Source organism: Asterias rubens, chromosome 16 (assembly GCF_902459465.1).
Source record: "Asterias rubens chromosome 16, eAstRub1.3, whole genome shotgun sequence".
Lineage (NCBI taxonomy): Eukaryota > Metazoa > Echinodermata > Asteroidea > Forcipulatida > Asteriidae > Asterias > Asterias rubens.
Window position 1 is genome coordinate 10,412,425 of NC_047077.1, and position 21,935 is coordinate 10,434,359.

The 21,935-nt window shown below is 40.1% G+C and overlaps 1 protein-coding gene across 1 annotated transcript; it reads left to right on the forward strand.

Moving 5' to 3' along the window:
- Positions 1-12,706: 12,706 nt before the first annotated feature.
- On the forward strand, positions 12,707-20,281 carry LOC117301106 (T-box protein 1-like). The gene is made up of 6 exons (XM_033784992.1): positions 12,707-13,536; positions 15,576-15,730; positions 16,911-17,029; positions 17,680-17,811; positions 18,538-18,599; positions 19,336-20,281. The coding sequence occupies exons 1-6, from the start codon at positions 12,707-12,709 to the stop codon at positions 20,279-20,281; spliced, it is 2,244 nt and encodes a 747-aa protein (XP_033640883.1).
- The last annotated feature ends 1,654 nt before the right edge of the window (positions 20,282-21,935 follow it).

Consider the following 21,935-nt stretch of genomic DNA (forward strand, 5'->3'; position numbering starts at 1 on the left):
AGCTGACACGAGGCTTTTAACCATGAGCTTTTACTTCCATTACTGATCACCAAACGAATGACTTCACCTCAAAATCACCCAACCGACGCTGATGGTTAAATCAAACTTTGATTTATACTTTCAATGAGACATTTTCTTAATGGATTTACTATCGCGGGTGGATTTTAATTTAAACCATTTGTTTTTGTTATTTCTATATTTCCCCCCACTCTCGTTTGTTTGTTTCTCTATAATTTGTGTTTACACATGAAACAAACTTAATAATGTAATTCGTCAAACTCTGAAGTGCATCCAATTTATTTGATCGACTGTCGCAATTAGCACAGACGGATAGTGGGCCAGAGTTCGTTTTGATGAGTTGAGATGTTCATGATTGTATATTTTAAAGGCAGTGGACACTATTGGTAATTACTCAAAATAATTATTAGCATAAAACCTTACTTGGTAACGAGTTATTGGGTGAGGTTGATAGTATGAAACATTGTGAGAAACGGCCCCCTCTGAAGTGACGTAGTTTTCGAGAAAGAAGTAGTTTTTTATGAATTTGATTTCGAGACCTCAGATTTAGAATTTGAGGTCTCGAAATCAAGCATCTGAAAGCACACAACTTCCTGTGACAAGGGTGTTTTTTCTTTCATTATTATCTCGCAATTTCGACGACCAATCGAGCTCAAATGTTCACAGTGTTTAATTTTATGTTATGCATATGTTGAGACACACCAAGTGAGAAGAATAATCTTTGACAAATTATCAATAGTGTCCAGTGTCTTTAACAAGATTGTTTATTTATGGAGTTGATGGATATGTGACAGTGGACAATTCTGAAGATGATTATGGCTTAAGGGTGCATGGCAGGTTTATCGAAAAGTATGCATTAGTTGCATACTACGGAGCCCCCAAGGGGACAAGTAAATTAATTCCCGAAAAAGTTCTGAAATAATTCTGTTCCCCTTAAAATATTGTTTTGTTCCCACGAAGTATTATTTCGTTCCCGGGGAAAAACTCGTCTATAAGATCACGGAATTACTTAAAACTTACACAAGTGTCGGCCAAAATGATGATGATGATGATAATTAACAAATCCCTTGAATAAGTTCTGTCTGAAAATGTCATATTTGATGAGAATTAAATAAAACTAATTTTCTCGTTTGGAGTTTATTGCTCAGTGAGCGTTCCCCCCCCCCCCCTTAACCGATTTCATGCAACATGTGCAATAGATTTTTCACTATTTTATCGTGACTACCAAGATGGCCAATCGATCTCGAACTTATACAGGTTTGTCAGTTTATGTACATGGTGGATTACATAAAGTTCATACACTGCCAGTAACTGTTTTTTCAGCAAACAAATATGTAATGTTCCCTGAAAACTTATTTATTGTAATACATTTTTAATACTTCGGTATAATATGTCCCTGTAAGAGGTTCCGTGGCAATCCAACCCAAGTTTGAACTTGTCTCGAACGGTCAACGCTCCGTATGTAATTCATATGGGCATTCATTCCTGGTTGCCTCTGCATATCATCACGTACAAATTATTAATGCTATTTTTTATATCGGAGTTAAATTTCCCCAATTAGTTTCAAAATACTCCATCATGCCATGATTCCACTTTTGTTTTTCTTTACTGTCCAATCATTCCACTCATCAAAAAACAGACACATCCACAAGACGGTGCGTTGGGTTTCGTTGTCAAAGTGCAGTCATGTCAATCATCTAGATATACATGCAAAGTACACGTTGATGACAAGTTAAAATTTAATTCAATTCACTATGACGTTCATTCCAGAGTCTTTTGGGAAAATAATTCAAGTTGAGAATTTATCCGTACAAAGAAAGGTTACACAATCCAAAGCGCAAAAATAATATACAAATTTGATTATTTTAAAGGAACACGTTGCCTTGAATCGGACGAGTTGGTCTATAAAAAGCGTTTGAAATCGTTTGTTATGAAATGCATATGGTTAGAAATATGTTTTAAAAGTAGAATATAATGATCCACACAAGTATCACTCAAAATTGCACGGTTTTCATTTTACGTCGCGAACTAACACGGTCGGCCATTTATGGGAGTCAAATTAATTAATGGCCGGCCGTGTGAGTCGAGGAGGTAAAACGAAAACCACGCAATTTCGATGCATATTTTGTATAGATCAATGTATTCTACTTTTACAACATCTTTCTAACCATATCGACTTTATAACAAACGGTTACAGAACGCTTTTCAAGGACCAACTCGACCGATCCAAGGTAAAGTGTTCCTTTAAAAGCAAAATAATAAATCAATGTATAACAATTATGAATTAACTATGTACAAGAGAGGACCGAAATCATAAGGCTGTTTAAGAGTATAAGCCGAGGCTTGTAGACCGATACAAGAGTATAAGCCGAGGCTTGTAGACCGATACAAGAGTATAAGCCGAGGCTTGTAGACCGATACAAGAGTATAAGCCGAGGCTTGTAGACCGATACAAGAGTATAAGCCGAGGCTTGTAGACCGATACAAGAGTATAAGCCGAGGCTTGTATACCGATACAATGGTTAGATTTGTGATAAGCACGAGAGGTACGTGTTGGTGATCTTTGAACTGTGTTGTATTATCCATGATTCCTCACTGTTCATGACTTAAAAAGCATGGATGAAAGACTAATAAGTGATATCAGTGCCCAATTCCATAAAGCCTGTAAGCACAAACACTTGCTTAAGAGCAGAGACTAGTAGCGCTTAGCAGAAACAGGTTACCAGCCAAAATTAAATTAAGTTTACATTGTTGCAACTGGTGCCCCACTGAATGTTTGCTTAGCAAAGACATTTGTCAAGCAGTATTTTCTGCTAAACAGCTTTATGAAACCGTGATCTGGGCCCAATTTCATAGAGCTGCTAAGCACACAAATTTGCTTAGCATAAAATTTCTTCCTTGGTAAAAACAGTACTACCAACCAAATTTCTATTTGTTGCATATTGTTTGGTACTGGTATTCAGCTGTTGTTTGCTTATCCTGAAAATCACATGGAAATTTGGTTGGTAATCCTGTTTTTATCAAGGAAGAAATTTAATGCTTAACACATTGTTTTCCTGCTTAGCAGCTCTATGAAATTGGGCCTTGGTGTCACCATGTGGCGTTGTTACCCATGATGACGTCATCAAGCAACATCGGAAACCATCTTGGCGTTTGAATTTTCAAGCAATGCGGTACACAACTCCACATTACTGTGCCAAAGTTACATCTGGGTAGCTTGATTAATTTTAACTTTACTCGGTTTTCCGAGGTGATTCTACTTCAACTTGAAAACTCGGTCGGGTCCATAAAAGACATCGGGACGCATTTTGTTACAAGTTGGAGATTGTAGAAAAGGCATATGGGCTCTTGTATAAATCATTTTTAGGAACAGAAAACCCACCCAAAATATGATTGTAACCAAAGTCAATTTTGTTTTAGGAAAAAAAAGGATCTGAAAATCGTAATATAAAACGCCGCTCAATCAGACAAAGCATGCGACAAATTCAATTTTAACAACTTAGTCTGACGCTGTTCTTTAATTTTAAAAATCCGATATTGTTATAGGCGCTGCACACTCCAAACGTAACATGATATTCAAGAGGGATAGGGTTATAAATTGTTTTGATCAACGTAGAAAACTTCATCCTCTACAATACTGGTCATTCGGACGACCGTAGAAGGCTCCGCTCTGCTTCTGACGTCACACGCTTGGTTGTTCCTCGCTCCTAAAAAAAAGGCTGGAGACAATCTTTTTTTTTAATGCAGCTCCTAAGCTTTGGAACCAACTGCCCTGTGACGTCAGAGAAGCAGAGTCTACTTCGATCTTCAAGCGGTCTCTCAAAACGTTTTTGTTTCCCCACTGAGAGCCTCTTGTAATTTTGCTGGATACAGTGTCTACTTGCTGAGAACACATCAATAATATCGATGTACAGGGTAGAAATTCACTGTACAAACGTACGGGAATGTCCAATATCCAATATAATCTTAAGAACAACATCGATATTCGCTGTACAAACATACGTGAACGTCCAATATGCAATATCAAACTAACTTAAAGGCACTGGACGCTATTGGTATATACACATAATAATGATTAGTATAAAAACTTACTTGGTAACGAGTAATAGACTGTGCAAGTCTCGCGCGCACCTGAGCGAGAAAACACGACAACTGAAGAACTTTATTTTTTTTATTAATCAAATCTTTGCTTTAATTTATTCTTAATGCTGAATCTGAACAACAAAAATACCCTATAAAACAAACAATTATCGGTTAAAGTCTATGTATAGACAAAAGTAAAAGTCTGGGACAAGGATGGTTGTTTGATCTTAAATTTGTTGAAACCCCTTTTGTAAATGTACGCCCGAATTCAGGGGGGGGGGGCGGAAGGGGTCGCGCCACGAACCCGCCACCTACGTTGAAAATAATCTCATTCTTCACTCGCGACGACACCGGTCGAAGCTCTCCATACAAACCTACGCAAACGGCGCGCTGTGTAGTGCGTTCTCCCCTTTGAACGCAGGCGCGGCCGTTGAGACTGCCTGGACGGGTCCATTTAATCAAAGGGTGCGTTTATCTCTAAATAATGTCAGTTCACCCAATGTCTACACTAGAAAACATCGTAAATGATTTTTTGTTGCATTGCCAACTGCTTTAGTAATTTAATAAGCAACATATATTTAGCGTAAACGACATTTCTTACATATTATGTTTAAGATGTGCGCTTGCCTCAGAATTAACATTACCTGCGGCGAATGTTCCCGTCCGTCAACAGACGATCGTTTGCGTGGAAACCAAGTATAGGCAGAAACCATTTTCTCAAAATCACCCTATCAAAAAACGTCAAATATCCAGAGGTTGTACGGAGGGATTTTGTTTAAACTTTCAGGAATGAAAGATCTATCCCTCATCACAACATTTAGTAAAAAAAATCAGAGGATGAACGATAATTTTTTTCACATTATGTCGATGTTTATAGCCATTTTAGGGGTGACGTTTTGTAACAAAACTCCCGCCTGGACCCATTCATACACGTTGGCCGCTGCAATAAGCCAACGTTCGGTAAAATGTTTAAGCATTTTATGTAAAACTAACCAGTTTAACAATTGAAAATGCTCTTACAATAAGTACTGTTATGTTTTCAGTGCTGTTAAAGAGAGAATTTCAGCGGTATTCATTTTATCTTTTCTTGTTTATAATATTGTCATCACCTATTTTTAAAATGGAGTGTACCCAAAACGCGCTAGCAAATGATTGCGCAATACCCCTTTCGCCCTCCCCCCCCCCCCCCCTCTCCGAATTAAACTACTCACAGCTGGTTTATACGCGGACGCACGATGGTCGCAAGGGCGTTAGATAAACGCGTGACGCAGTTTAAACAGGAAACCGACGCCTAAACGACCAATGAAAAAGCTTTTCACCCCGCGCGACCAAAACAAGCGTCTGCGTAAGTTTCGTAATCGGAGATGGGCACAAATTCTTAATTTTTACCAAGTAACCTGACCTGAGGTCAAGTTTAAATATCAGTTTTTCTTCGTTATTGTTTTGACTTTATTTTTACTTTTATATATGATGTTAACTAGTATTGCATTTTTAACAACATATGTCACTTTTATGACCATAAACTACATTAAACTAAAGTAATGGACGAAACAAAATCTCCCCAACGTAAAACTCCATAAGGTTGGGACCACAATGGTCCCGGAGTTCAAATCCGCGCGAGACTTGCACAGTCTATTGGGAGAGGTTGATAACATATAACATTGTGAGAAACGGCTCCCTCTGAAGTAACATAGTTTTCGAGAAAGAAGTAATTTTCCACGAGTTTGGTTTCGAGACCTCAGAATTAGATTTTGAGGTCTGGAAATCAAGCATCTGAAAGCGCACAACCTCGTGTGACAAGGGTGCTTTTTTCTTTCATTATTATCTCGCAACTTCGATGACCGATTGAGCTCAAATTTTCACAGGTTTGTTATTTTATGCATATGTTTAGATACACCAATTGTGAAGGCTAGTCTTTAACAATTACCAATAGTGTCCACTGCAATTAAAACTTGAAACATGGTATAACCCCGATACCGTGGAAGGTAACTGATAACGTAACTGGAAATGACAGCCATCGGGTGTAAGGTTACGTAGACAACACTCAATAGAGGGTGAATACCCCAAATGTTAATTGAGCCACCTTGCTGCAAGCATTTCGGAACTCATGAACTATTCGATGTAAATCTAATCTGGGACAATCGTAAACTTGTGGACAAGTCGTTAATGGTCTGCCGCGGTGAGATAGTCGAGTTGTGGCGGTGTCGTAATGATTCAGATTTCCGCGATCGAATACTGCTCTCGCGAGATCACTGCTCTCGCGCGAACTGCTGTTTTTGACTTCTACATGGGACCCGCCGTGGTCGTAGGAGCATGCAGTAGTCTCGAGGGGCCCAGCAGTCTCGCGAGAATACCGCTAGAATTGCGGGAAGATTTGGAATAGAGTCGGAACGCTATCACCGCGACAGAAAAACGACTTGTCCACGAGTCTATGACAATCGCATCTAGACACAATTTCATTAACTCCATTGCCTTGGAGGAAATGCTGGTTCTGAACCTCCCTTTGGGAAATTCTCGCACAAAAATGTATTGTGTTCGGGGGTAGGTGAGATGGCAGTTTTGATGGATACGTGGATGTTAAACCAAGGAGGGAACTACGTAATCTTGAAATGGTTGGAGACTTTCAGTATCTAGGTTTTGGATCCAGAGTAAAATGTGAAGGACATACAGACAGAAGGCATTTGTATGACAGGATTGCAACAAATTTAAATAGTCTGGAAAATCCGGTCTATCAAGCTGGAGATAAGGCCTTTTAATTGCAACTGTAGATTGTGTTTTGCTGTATGTCTGCGAAACATGGACAATAACAACAAAAACTCATTGTAACAAAGAATTCTTTGTAGTGTTTTAAGAGCGTCTCATGTTTCCATCGGGCAGTTGTTCTTTGGAGTTCCTGACTTTGCATTGTCGATCCCTTCGGGGTCGATTTCACAAAGCACTCATCTGGGTGGAGCTTAATGGCTCTGCTTACCGCCGAGTTTCTGCGCTAGAGTCTTGTAAGCCTAAACGTGGTGTACGCACGCGCAAAAGCCAAAATTCGCCGCTAACCCGTGAAATACGCTTGCCGTGAGGACACAATATTCCCTGCTTCCGTAAGCGCCGATTCTGTGCTTACGGTAAGCAGAGCCATGAAATTGGGCCCCCCGTAAGACGTCTTGCCACCATAGTGATGTCTATTGTGACATCACACTTCACTTAGCCATTGCATATTATCTTGACTCCCTGTGTAATCGGACAGGGGTATCAACTTCGACCGATCTGATCCAACGATGAGGATTTAAACTTTCTGTCTTTATGCATCCAGTAAAGTTAAGCTTCCCGTTAAGGTGATGCACGAACTAGTAGACCGTTAGTGATAACTGAATGGGTAAAAAAATTGGTTTGTAATCACTAATTCCATCCACCATGAACAAACATGTTGCATACTACGTCATGCCGGGTCTTTCAACCGAGTCTGTGGCATTTAGGCGAAAGATTGTCTATTCTGTTTTGAAACATCTGTACAATTTTGTTTGGAAAAAAAGTATTGAAGATACAACACAAATTTGGGCAAAGAGCAACTTCGAATCTACCTCACTTTGAATAATAAGCATACTTCGTTTCGTGATATTTTTGGTAAAAATAAATCTTAGCTGTGTGTAAATCAACGAAAGGCTTCAAATTACTGCAAATTCACGGTTATTTGAATCATAAATCACAAACATCGTAAATCATAGTATGGTCAAGTAGCTCATTTTATAGGCTATACAGAATCATCCCAGCCGTCGTGAAGAAACATATCCGTCATCAAAAAGCAATATTCATTAATAATTGGTTCTTAAAGGCACCGTACACGTTTGGTAATTGTCAAAGACCAGTGTTCTCACTTGATGTGTCCCATCGTAAGCATAAAATAACAAACCTGTGAAAATTGCGTATCAGTCGTTCACCAAAGTTGCGAGAAAATTATGAAAGAAAAAAACATCCTTGTTTGACGAATTTGTGTGCTTTCTGATAGGAATAAAAGACTTATCGCTACTTCTCGCTAGAAGTCTTTTATTATTTTAGTGAGAAATTACCGCATTCTCAAAAACTACGTTACTTTAGAGGGAGTCGTTTCATTGAACATAGATATAGGCTTTAAAATTATATGGTTATTTTGTAAGTAGCGGCTCGTCCGCTGTTGGTTTGGTCAATAAAATATCATGCAAAAGTTATAAATAATATTTCTTTTTGTATTCACCTCCTTGCATCCAAGGTCAAGTACACGGTCAACCCTGCCAAAATGAACATCAAATACTCTAATAATTACATTTAGATTTGTAGCTAGACCTTCTAAGGTTCAAGTCCAATTCCAACCTGATCAGAAATAAAAATCTAAAACCCATTAACTCATCATTTTCCTCCTCTATCCAATTATTTATCGCGAAGGCCATTTTAAATAAAAACCCGCAAAATTCTGAGGGGTTTTCACAAACCCATGTGACTGGAATGTTTTCACCCGAATGTCAGAATGATTACAATTCGGTTACTATGGGAACAAAAGGAAACTCGATTTCGTATGGCCGTTCATTTGACCTTATCCTAGTTTGACTCCCGCCATTAATCCGCACCTGCCAGTGACATAATGGGAAAATACAAGCAAACCATGCATGACTTTTGGGGACGGGTAGCGCAAGGATATGATCCCGGTGGATTAAGAGCATCGTTTTATTTAATATTTCCTAATGTTGGTCCATGTTACAATAACAATTTCAAACTGTTGTTGTTGTTTTTTTCTAACCAATTTCAAGACTAGGTTAAGTTCTAGGTCACGCCCGTATTGTGACTACAATGCAATGCTCAAACAGACTAGGTTAAGTTCTAGGTCACGCCCGTATTGTGACTACAATGCAATGCTCAAACAGACTAGGTTAAGTTCTAGGTCACGCCCGTATTGTGACTACAATGCAATGCTCAAACTACGGGCTCGCAGTTGCTCATCGCTATTTTGAAGGGCGCCCTCCGTCTACTTGTGTGCAGCGAGACTATGCCCCTTTTCGAATCCAAGGCTTCGGCTTTAGGCTCCGTTCTCTCGTCTGAAGCACTGAATCATCAATACAACCGCGGTATCAATCAAGCCTTTTGCCGAATCCAAAGGACGAAGCCGTGGTTTCGAAAAGAGCCTAAGATTATGAGAAAGAGTAACCAACATGTAACACTGACTAAACAAACAAACTACAGTAAGTTTTACTCTCTTGTGAAATCAAGACACTGTTCAGTTTGAAATGATGCCTTGCCTATCAAACAAATCACTATTAATAATTGCAAACTTTACTTCGTGAAAAAGGGAACTACGTGTCAAGAGCAAACAAATTACTATTAATAATTGCAAGCTTTACTTCGTGAAAAAGGGAACTACGTGTCAAGAGTGGGCGCTGTACACAAAAAGAGGTATGATTTTGGCACCTAAAGGCCGTACCCGAATTGACGGCTACAGCTCTGCTGAAAGTTGCCAGGATTTTGGACGTAGGGGGCGGGCGACGTCAGTATCGGCCTCGACACTTTTCTTCGAATGGTTCATTGGGAATGACTTTGAAAACAAACTGCATCGAGAAAGGGCCGGGAAAACCTTTACTCAATGACGCCGTGTTAAAACAGACAGAAGTGCCATGTCTTTTCCAAAGACAAAATAATATAAAGGATCGAAAAATGTTTCCACTGCTTCCATTCAATAAACATATGGCATAAACGCGGTAACAATGATATGACGTCATTGCCATAGCAGAGATGAAAGTCGTACACGAGTCGTAAGCAGACAACAACTAACAGTTTGACGCGTCATGGTACTAATTAACAAATACATAACTTCATAATAACCAGTGTTGTGAATTTGGACCAATTATAAAAGGTGTGTCATTGATTTCAAGCCTACTCCGACTGGATTGTACACGGAAACTACAATGTTTTAGTTGTAGATCTGTTTTAATTAATTGGCCTTCCTAGTAAAATGTTGCGCCTAGAAATGTCAAGACAATGTTTACCCCACATTTTTTCGTGACACACATCCAAAAATTGTTTTACATTTACGTGACGGACTTTAGACGATGTGACCTGTGACATCACATGTTTACAAAAGTGCCACAGAGCCTGGACTTCCTGCAAGCATGATTTGTACACAGCTCCATGGAAGATTTATACAATGTTATATTTTATGGAGAATGCACTGTCTAATTCTTATCAACTTTTGATATGATGAAAGGGGGCACATCTCAAAACTTGTCCGGCTTTTACTTTCATAACTCTTGGATTTATGTGGAAATTATGACACAAAATGTCAACTTTCCCATAGGATCAGTGCAGTATATTGCCTGCCAGAATACTCAAAGAATGTACACGGTCACACTTTTTTTAGAATAAGTACTGACTGGAACCACAAAGCTCATGAAACAGAACTATACCCTGTACATAGGCCTATTTTATTTTTACTTTTTTTTGTAAAACCGGAGTTCAATCATTTACGGCATAATTATGTTTTTTTTTTTTTTTTTAATAAAGCTAAGTTCAAGACATTATTGATTATCATCATAACCTTACTTGGTAACGAGTAAAGGGGAGCTTTTGATACTATAACTATATACTAAACTTTGTGAGAAACATCTCCCTCTGAAGTAACGTAAGTTTTCGAGAAAGAGGTAATTTTTTCCCGAATTTGATTTCGAGACCACAGATTTAGAATTTATGGTCTCGAAATCAAGCATCTGAAAGCACACAACTTTACGTGACAAGGTTGTTTTTTTCTTTCATTATTATCTCGCAACTTCGACGACTGATTGAGCTAAAATTTGGTAATTGTCAAAGACTAGTCTTCTCATGTCATGTATCTCAACATATGCATAAAATAACAAACCTGTGAAAATTTGAGCTCAATCTGTCGTCGGAGTTGCGAGATATTAATGAAAGAAAAAACACCCTTGTCGCACCATGGTCACACGAAGTTGTGCGCTTTCAGATGCTTGATTTTGAGACCTCAAATTCCAAATCTGAGATCTCGAAATCAAATTCTCGAAAACTATGTCACTTCAGAGGGAGCTGTTTTATACTATCAACCTCTCCCCATTACTCGTAATCATGAAAGGTTTTATGCTAATAATTATTTTGAGCAACTACCAATAGTGTCCACTGCCTTTAATGTTAAACCTTTTCATGAGACCCTAGCCCTCCTCTTATAATATCAGCGAGGGTATCACCACTTTTGTTCAGACATCTTCTACACAATTTCACATGACATCATTAATACACAGGGATCCCTGCATGCTTACTTATAGCTTGGTTAAGAATTTACTAATTATAGTTAGTCCGAAAGAACAACAGTGTCTGAAACGTCCCTTGCTATATAAATATCAAATGTCCCAATTGAAATCTGTATAAAATTAATTGTTAGGTCAAAATAAGAGTGACGATTCGAAAACCCATGCCCAAGAAAGGAAGTTTTTGTCCGGCTAGAGTAAACATTGCGGGTTGTAATCCTATGGTGGAAGCTTATTGGGAGATTCCTGGTAACAAGTCACGGAGGAGACTGACTGGGGGTCTGCCACGGCTTTGCTAGACTTGTGGACAGGTCGTTAAATGACTGTCGCGTTGCTAGCGTTCCGACTATCACCGCGATTCCCGCGACAGTGACAGTATTCTCGCGAGACTGCCGCCCCGCGAGACTTCTACTACTCTCACGAGTACGGTCCCATATCCGGGGAGTAGTAGTCAACAGCCAGCAGCTTCGCGCGAGAGCAGGGATCTCACGAGAGCAGTTATTCGATCGCGGAAACCTGAATCATACGCCACACAAACTACCCAAGATCATTATTCGTGAAGTACCAACTATTTGAATTTTTTAAGAGTAAACTTCAAGCTAGATGGTTTCGGGTAACACCAATCATGTAAATCATTGCTGCTCAGTTGTCTGCACGACGTGTATAACGATATGTGGAGATTGTGCGGTATTATTTTCACCTGAACCAGAACCCAGTGCCAGAACCAGAGAACCACCACCAGCACGACTCGACTATCTCACCTCGGCAGACCATTAACGACTTGTCCACAAGTCTACGGCTTGGCTGGCCCATGGGTCTGATCCGGTGGCAGTGCTAGCCTCATTTGTCCGCCAATTAGTACCCCCACTCATCCTACTTGCGTTCCTTGATTGTTTATTGAAGCTTATCCGGCACGATTAGACCATGCATTCAAGATTACCCCACCTGGGTACGATAGTGACGTTTGTGTCTTCCTCTGTCCATGGGTTTCATTCATAAAAATCCCACAACCTGTCTGTCAAACCATCAATGACCAATCACAATAGGTTACCCCAAAAAGCATTGACCAATAACAAAGGACGCTTGCGTGACGTGTAGCGTAGCTGGCGCAGCCCCCGACGTTGTAATTACTACGCTTAATTTATCTGCCATTCATTAAAATCTCAGTTTAATGGGAACACTCATGTCAGTATTAATTTACCCTCAAGTTGTTCGTGCTGTAAGTTGTCTTTTTTTCCTGACGCCCTTGAGTAGTTAACCTAAAGACGTGCGGCATTTTAACAGCTTTATCACCTTGTTTCAAAACATTCGCTTGCTGTCAACTTTTTGTTTCAAATATGCTGCAAAGGGATTACAGATCGGCACCTCCAGGCCAGTATGAAAAATACACAATTTCACACACACCGGGTGATGATAGCAGATGCGTGAAGAACGGAGATTTTAGTGCGGACTTAACTGGACATAACAATCTCATGGGGCCGATCGGAGCCCATGCCCCGGTTAACATCCAAGCCAGGGATGCCTCAACAAGACCGTCTGTCGTTGAACATCGTCCTGGTGGACAACATCTTCCCCAGAAGGCTCCGGGATGCAGCAGTAGTACGATGGAGGAGCAAGGAGCTCATCTTCACAACCCCTATGCACATTCTGACTGTTTCAACTCCTCAACACAGGCGAGCACCCATCAACCATACTATCAAAACATGCATCAGTATTCGGTACCATCAGGAATACCAGGACCCCATCCTCAATCATTCAGTAGTTCCCAGTTCCCTTTTCATCAGCATCAGCAGCAGATCCCCATTCCCTCATCCTCGGACCCATCTCCCACCACCACCGGGACGCAGCGGTACCACCCATCGCCAACCTCATCCAGCCCGGTCATCGCCATCTCAACAACCACAGACCCCATCAATGCTCTCAACGAAGATCACGATAATGAACCAGACCTCATCGAGCTGGTTCCGGCATCAGCACCGTCATGCCTTAAGGATTTCAGCCCCGGAACGGAAGCTCCAAACCGCTTGGAGGAGGACCAGATCCCAGTCCCAAGCCCTCCTTCGTCACAGCCCGAAATCGGCAAGGCTTCGGTCTTCTTGTGTAACAGCGACCTATGGCGGAAATTCCACGAGCACAGAACAGAGATGATCATAACGAAGCAGGGAAGGTATGTATTAATGAAATTCTCCAAAAGACATATATGGTGTTATTATTTTCAACACCATTCTAAAACAATTTTATCATACATTAGTTTGTCCTTAACGATTTATTTTGCCGAATAAACAGCGGGACAAACTAATTTGCAGTATCACCAAATCAATTCGGGGTTTGCTACGGTGTGCCATTTCAAAACAAATTTACGAGTTGTCCCGTTTCAGATTTTAACAGCACCTCGAACCGCTTTGTAATCTCAATGCTTTGATAACTGCGAGTCATCCGTTCGGAAATAAAACAAAACAAAAGGGGCACCATGCCCGCCATACAGAAACAGAACGCCGGCAAAGCGTGGCCTATAGAGTTGTAATTTGTCATCATTGTAAACAAAACAAGTGGATCATTGTTAATTTAATTTGTTTACCCAAACACATAATGGATCATTATGATTATGATTATGACAATATCATGATTGAACACGCAAAGTCTTCTTGATTTTAATTTAGATACATGGGTTTCAAAATACATTGTGAAAAACAATAATCTTCAAACGTGTCATGTTAAAAATAGATATAGTATTTGTTCTGTCATGTTTTTGTTACAACTTGAAAATTCTTGCTGCCGGAAAATGCACCACACAGTACCATGTTTTTAGTTTTTTTTTTTTTTATTATTACGTGCCGTCGGAAAATTCACACCACACCCACTTGGACAATCATCGTTGTACTGTTTACCCATTCCATGGTTCATCGGTGTCCCCTGAAGATGTTTTCCAAGTCCATCGGTTTTAAATCGACTTGGTTTGGGTAGTGAGATAAGTTTGCTTGCTTTTTCCATTTTTTTGCGAAAAATTGTATCAAAAATAGGTTAGCTCCGTCTGTGCATGTATTGTTGTTAGCCAACAACAAAAGACAACAGAGTTTATTGACAGGCTTTGTTTACATAATGTTTATTAGTACATAAGCAACTCGCTCTCGTAAACAACCAGCCTCAAAGGGTCACTGACCGTCCGGACAATGACCCCTTGTGGTCCTTTCTTGGAAGCCGTATCGCCTCCTGTTTGGACGATATCAAGCTGATCGGCCTAAAGAGGGAGATTTCCGGGTGGGCTTTACAGTCTTGCATCCTGCCTGTCTCGAATCAGGAAGGGGGAAACTCTAAGCCAATTATCACGTTTAAGACGGACAGCATGACATGCATGTACTTCCATGGCCCATACCTGTAAGCTTCTTTTTTTAAAGGGCAAGGGCACCATGGTAAATAAAGAGGAACGCTATCAGTAAGAATTTTTTCCCAAAATTATTTCCCCCTTGAGTCTTGTTTGTGTCACCCCAGCTATATCAACACACAACAAGCAAGTTGAGTTGGTTTATTGCACAAATGGTTAGATATCAGGCAGTCGGGATGGTTTATAATGGATTAAATTATTCCATCGAATTGTTTTACATTCTATCTTAATAAAGCTTAAGTCCCTAGTTACATAAGTGACGCTGATTCGTTGAAACAAATGTTTTAAGACCATCCTTGTTAAGCTGTGCCTTTATTACCAAACTAATGAAACGAACAAGGTTACCTACTCCCATCCCTCAAATTGGCGTGCCTCCGCCGCCCAACTGAAATCTTGACTTTTGAGATTAAAACTACCAATATTACAATTTTGTATGTAACAGCTATAGATACAACGTTGGAATTATAATGCTTTTTACTTGGTCAGAAGTGTCCCCTGAAAATATGGCCCTCCCCTTTGTGCCACCAAATTAAAGTTTGAGTGAATTTTCACCCTCTACGATAGACAAATATGCTTTGTACTGTTATACCGCATCCACACTTGGTTTTGAGAAGGTACGAAGTAGTAAAGGTTAGAAGTGACACAACACTAATGTAATTGTTGTATTGTCCTTTCCTGTAATTGGCGGCCCGTCCGCTGTTGGTTTGGTCAATAAATATAATTATAAGCATCCATAATCCATGCAGACTGATGTCACAGAAATAATTTAACAGTCAAAAATTAAACATACTATTTTATTTGCATCTCCCATTTATTTTGTACAGACGGATGTTTCCTCAGCTGGTTTTTCGTCTGAGTGGTCTGAACCCCGCCTCACACTACAACGTGTTCGTGGACATGGTGGTTGCCGATACCAACACGTGGAAGTTCCAGGGCGGGAAATGGGTGGTAACTGGTAAATCAGACGGCGTGCCAAAAGGTAAGGGATCTCTACTGATGGAATAGCTTGTTATAAATAGCATTGTTTTACAGAGCAAGTCATGTTTACAGTATTTTTTATTGTATTTTTTTATGCAAGTCACCATGCACACAAGGCCTCAAGGTGTGTGCTACAATTATTTTTGTCAAGAGGCCGTTGCCACCTACTCCTAGGGCTGAAACAGGATTAACCCTTTTACAGTCCATACGGATGTAGGCTTAGGTGTCATCAGTCCGAAACCTGGCCGGTAGAGCTGAAAGCACTACCTCACCAATGTAAAAGCCCTGTTTATCCTGAGCGTCATGGCCGAGTGGTTAAGAGCTTCGAATTCAGGTTGTGGGTCCGAATCCCGGTCATGAACCTTGCGCAAGACACTTAACCATAATTGCTTCTCTTCACCAATAGGTAAAATGGGTACAAATGCACATGTGTGGAGGGCAGAGATTTGTATGATAGTGATTGATCGAGAGTAGACCTTACATGAAGCTATCTCACTCTTTATCCGCCTGGTACAAACGAAACAACATTCTAAAGGCAGTGGACACTATTGGTAATTGTCAAAGACTAGCCTTCACAGTTGGTGTATCTCAACATATGCATAAAATAACTAACCTGTGTAAATTTGAGCTCAATTGGTCATCAAAGTTGCGAGATAATAATGAAAGAAGAAAACACCCTTGTCACGCGAACTTGTGTGCGTTTAGATGGTTGATTTCGAGACCTCAAGTTCTAAACTTGAGGTCTCGAAATCAACTTCGTGGAAAACTACTTCTTTCTCGAAAACTATGGCACTTCAGAGGGCGCTGTTTCTCACAATGTTTTATACCATCAACCTCTCCCCATTACTCGTCACCAAGAAAGGTTTTATGCTAATAACTATTTTGAGTAAGTACCAATAGTGTCCTGTGCCTTTAAGGTATCTCAGCTACAGAATCAATTATTCTATTTTCATTTTACGAGTATTGAGGGTAAAACAAACACTGCTACTTGGAATTCGTTATTCGTGCTACTCAAATAATGGTTGACAATGCTGAGATCCCGCGCTCATTTGTACGCACCAAGACCATCGTTTGAGGTCCGTTTGAGGTCGTGAAGTCATTAGCAAGGTATATATCAGCATTTCTGTGTCTACAAACATCTTCAGTAACAACTTTGCATTGATTTTGTCTTTACATTTTAGCAACGGCGATCTACAAGCACCCCGACTCACCTAACACTGGTGAACATTGGATGAGGCAGGATATCGCTTTCTCGAAACTCAAATTGACCAACAGCAGAGGCAAGGACTCAACAGGCAATGTAAGTAGCACTCTGACATGAGATTTTTCAGAATTTCTTTTCAAATTGCGATAATTTTTGTTGTTTTAATATTACTGCACAATTGGTTTTTATTGAAAGAAATGCATGATACAGTCAACGATATCGTACCGGTAGTCTGAGTTGTGTGCGTATATAGTTTTGTATTTCTTGTAATGTACAAAGTCTTTAAACCTCCTAACTTGTGACGCCCTAGGTTGTATGGGTATACAAGAAAAAAAGATCACGGGCATGAGAGACAATTTTGTGAAATTTCAAAAAGTTGTTGTTTTCCCTCTCTCTCTCAAACAGTGTACGTGTATAAACACCAGTGCAGTCGGGGACTGCTTATTGTCATTCTTTTGTTTGTACTTCAACTTGTTGGCTTCCAATGGTTTTTACCTGCTTTTCAACTGTAAACCTTTACCAAACCGGGCACCCATGATGTGGTAGCCTATATAGCTGCCCCATTAGCTTTCCACCCTATACTCATTCGCTACACTGTGTTTAAACATGGCATCGGTTCTAATTTGTTCTCCCCTTTTCCCAAAAAATATGTTTAAGTGCAACATTTCAAAAACTTGTTCTCAAAACTGTTTGGAATTAATCTTTAACTATTGCCTCGCTGTTTTCCGCTTTCCTTTCCCTTTCAGGTTGTGATCAACTCAATGCACATCTACCAACCTCGTATCCACGTCCTCGATCTCAGCGGTGCCCGTGTACTTCAAACCCACAGCTTTCCTGAGACGCAATTCATTGGTGTGACTGCCTACCAAAATACAGACGTAAGTTTTCTGAATCCGTTTTGTCCGAGATGAAAACTTGAAATAGTTCACGACTTGTTTCGCAACAGTAAGGGCCGCAGTCACCAGCATAATGATGTATTTATTAAATGTTTCTAATGTTTAACAAATCTTACACCGGACCATGCCACATGTCCAAGAAAGGGGTTTAATTAGTCACAATGGGGTCATGGGTTTGGGTTGAAAAAACACTGCTAGCATCATTCTCGCAAAACAAGTTATGTAAATATCATTGCCAATTGTATAGATGAACGCGATTTTAAAAAACACGGAAAACAAACCATTAACCCTTGAACAAGTCAGCATGTGCCTTGACAACGAACCAAACGAGCTTTGCCACCAAACAGAACCTACGCTACAGGGTTAAACTATTTCTTTAAGTATTCCTAACATTTTTGGAAAACCAAGCCGCAGTGGGATCACTAACAATAACAAAGTTACCAGACACTATCTAGTATCTTAATCACCTGGCTGATTTGATTGCCTTTGAAGCTGTGACAAACTTCAGAGGGATTGCAGATTTCTTTTTATGTTGTCAACGGCAGATTGAGACATCTGGATTTTTTTTTTTTACCAGCTCTCTTATAGCCTAATGTTAGAAAAAGAGCAAGAATAGCCGCGAGATGAGCAAACAACACTTGATCTAATGAAAACCTCAATACAAATAATAACAATATTAATAATATTTATAAATTGTTTGTGTCGCAGATTACTCAGCTAAAGATCGACCACAATCCCTTCGCTAAAGGATTCCGGGACAACTACGACAGGTAGAAGAAAAGACATAACATTCATGATTGTTTTTACACTTATTTATACATCATCTCAACGTTAGATGTTGTGACATGAGTTTAGTTTTACGGTTGTTGACTGTTCAGAAAACATTACGACTGTGGCATGTCCGTTCTAACATAGCAATCATTCTTTAAAGAATACCCATTTCTCAATCCTCTTCATCTTCTTATTTTGAGCTGCTGATTACTTAGTGTAGGCCTACTTCAGCGCAATGGCCCATGAATTGAATCAATGTGATTTTATAGGTAGGCATACCAGGCGCTGATTTCCGCGTCAAACAACGCCATTAATATTAATTGGGCCCTTGGATATAGACCAGTGAGGCCCATATAAGCTTAATGCTATACTTGCCCAAGCCCTGGTCAGTGCAGCCCGTTTATAGGACAGTACGAACATTGTGAAGTTCCTGGTCCTCACTATGTACAACTTGTCAGCGAAAAGAAAATACCCCAAATGGTTCTCTGTAAGTAATGAATCGGTTGTACATCCATCGTTTACCCTGCATTTCTCAGCATTCTTTGATTTGAACTTTTTCGTTTTCGTGTCTGTATGCAGAACACCTACAAACTTTGGGAAACAGCTTCAAGTAAGCTCAGGTGTAATGCAATACATTTCAACAATACGTACTTCCCTTATAACACTGGTCAGGAATGTGCTTGGTTGGATGTTTTGAAATTGTGCAATAAGTTAAGTGTGTGTTCTTTGTTACAGCTTTGCAACCCGAGACCGGCTCTCCTATGTAGCAACCCTACAGGAACAACGTCAACGGATCAACACCAAGCCGAATACATCAGTTGCCACAACCAACGGGCACACCTTACCAGGCTTCAACTCCCTCAGAAATAGAGAAGAGCACCCTCTACCGACGAGTACCATTTGTTTCGACTCTCGCCAGAATGGTGTAGGGCGCCCTCTTCCGCAAATGGCCCATTCCACAACAACGGAGATGACACTGCCAAGTATTACAGAGGTGACCCGGCCACAGTTGCTATGCGACATGGGTAGCAACTCTACCGACGTCACGGCTTCACGTGGACTTTGCAGAAACATTCCGTCCTCCAGTACCGTCCACCATTCCCCAGAGTCCATCGGAGAAGGGGAGCTGACGTCAAGAGATGGGGCCCTTCTCCCTGTGGCCAATCAGAGCTCCGTTCTGGACACCCCACCCAATCAAAGCCCCCAGGGGGATCATGATGGGAGTGACAAACACGTAGCCAAAGTTGCGTCATCACTGCAAGTTGAGAATGCCGAAATCCCATGGTTGAACACTCCGCCCTCTGTATGCTCCAGTGACGCCAGCAGCAGCTCGGATGCCCCATCCGCTAAGAGGCTTCGCATCTCACCAGACGGTTCCGGGTCATCCGCATTCATTTCCGGGTCATCCACGTTCACTTCCGGATCGTCAGCATTCTCATATCCAGACCAACCCCAGTTGCCTTACTCTCAACCCGCAGTCAGCCACCCGAGTTTTGAGAACGAGTGCGGTTCCTATAACCGTCCGTACGCCATGCCGCCTTTAGCGTACTATGGGATGGGCGGGACATATCACTACCAGAATGATTCGCACATGGGCTATTCGTACATGGGCCAACCTCGTCCACAGGGACTTAACAACATGCAGACAAATTCGTTGTACTACTCCCAACAGGATGGCTGATAATGTATACACGAAGAACTGGGGGAATCGAAACAATTCTACTGCCTTAAAACCAATTAAGCTACAACTAATTCTGTGTCACTTTTTGAGCTTCTTTTTCAACAAATTCTGATAAGCAAATTGGCCTCTTACAGTCATAGATGGTACAATATTTTGACTGATGATTTCCTGGCAAGTTTGGTCATGCTTCTATAAAATTAACAACCATGGGCAAGTAAGCGCAACAAAACTAAGCTTACCATAGTATGGTTTTCAGCCAAACTACCAATCACTGGCACAATGTTTAACTGGTATCCTGCTCAATTTAGCTCAGCAAAAAATTGTTAAGCAAACTTTGCTGTTTAAGAACCCCTTAACACTTTGGCCCATACCAGTAATGTACATTTGTTTTTTGTTGGCTGAAAATAACGTGCAATGTTATAAATTGAACAACCAATGATTTATTATCCGTTTATCTGTCAGTGTAAATAATACCATCGCACATGTGAACGTTTTGCAGACACCCATGTGAACATCACCCACAGTAGAATGAAGATGAGTGAGCAAAGTTTAGATAAGATAAACATACAATAAATATGGTTGAATAAGGTACTCTACGTGGCAAACATAGCAAAGTATCAAAGATCAGTATTTGCAATTTGTGTTGCCCATACTTGAAACTAAGTTTAATCGGTCATTGAAGCCATGAGGAAATTGGGGACGCACTTTTGTAGGTTTTTGCTTCTCCAAACATCGACTTTTTCACTTGAGATCTAAACAACACTGTTTAACTCATTTCTAACTCAAAATATCACATTTCAAGCAACAGAATATCAAGGGAGCAGGATCAGAATAACACGGATACCACGGATAGAGGTCACGTCCTTTGTTGTTTCCCCAGGCCTTGGTAGCACTTCAACAAGTTTACAAATACATTAAGACCTCCTAATGGAAAAGCCCTTTGCCAAATAAAAATGACAATGCTCTCTCGAAGATGAAGATCCAGGCCTGATGTTTCCATCTCTGAACCTCATTATTTTTACCATTTAATTTGTGTGCAAGCCTGTGGATATTTACTTTTTCAGTCTCTCCAAAAGATTATATTTGTTGATTTTAAACTTCAGATTTGACCACCCCTTCCACCAATGTTTGTTTAATACTTGGGTTTGAAGAAGACTTTACGATTGAGAATTGGTTGACAAAACTATTAAAGAGGATACTGTTAATGATGCAACATGTTGCTGCCATTTGTAACATTTCTTTGATGATATTTTTTTTCATTCGACCTTATATTTTTATTCGTGTTTTATTTTAGTTTTCTGTCTACCTCCATGTTTTGTTGTTATTTATTTATTTGATTATATTTTTTTTTGCATGTTGATGTGATAGCGTGAATCATGTCACACGTATTAATAAAAAGTACAGTTGATATGTTTCATGCTAAATTTTAAAGTACTGTAAATAGACAATAAGCAATATTGAGATGTTTTTTGTAAAGGTGACAGTCAAAGAAGTCTTCGGGTGTAGTTTGCCCTTTTTCAGCTTTTGTGGAAACATTGAGGTAATATTAATTCTTTTTGACAGACTGTCAACATTTATTTGTAAATACATATGTACATAATATTGTTTATGTCTTAGCCAAAAATTTAGTAGGTTTAGTGGTCTCGTATTAATT

Bases quoted from the DNA above. Each gene is read 5' to 3' on its own strand.
- LOC117301106 (XM_033784992.1), top strand. From the start codon at position 12,707: ATGCTGCAAAGGGATTACAGATCGGCACCTCCAGGCCAGTATGAAAAA. The intron at 17,030-17,679 runs GTAAGTAGCACT...TTTCCCTTTCAG, and splicing joins GCAAGGACTCAACAGGCAAT to GTTGTGATCAACTCAATGCA. The intron at 17,812-18,537 runs GTAAGTTTTCTG...TTTGTGTCGCAG, and splicing joins CTGCCTACCAAAATACAGAC to ATTACTCAGCTAAAGATCGA.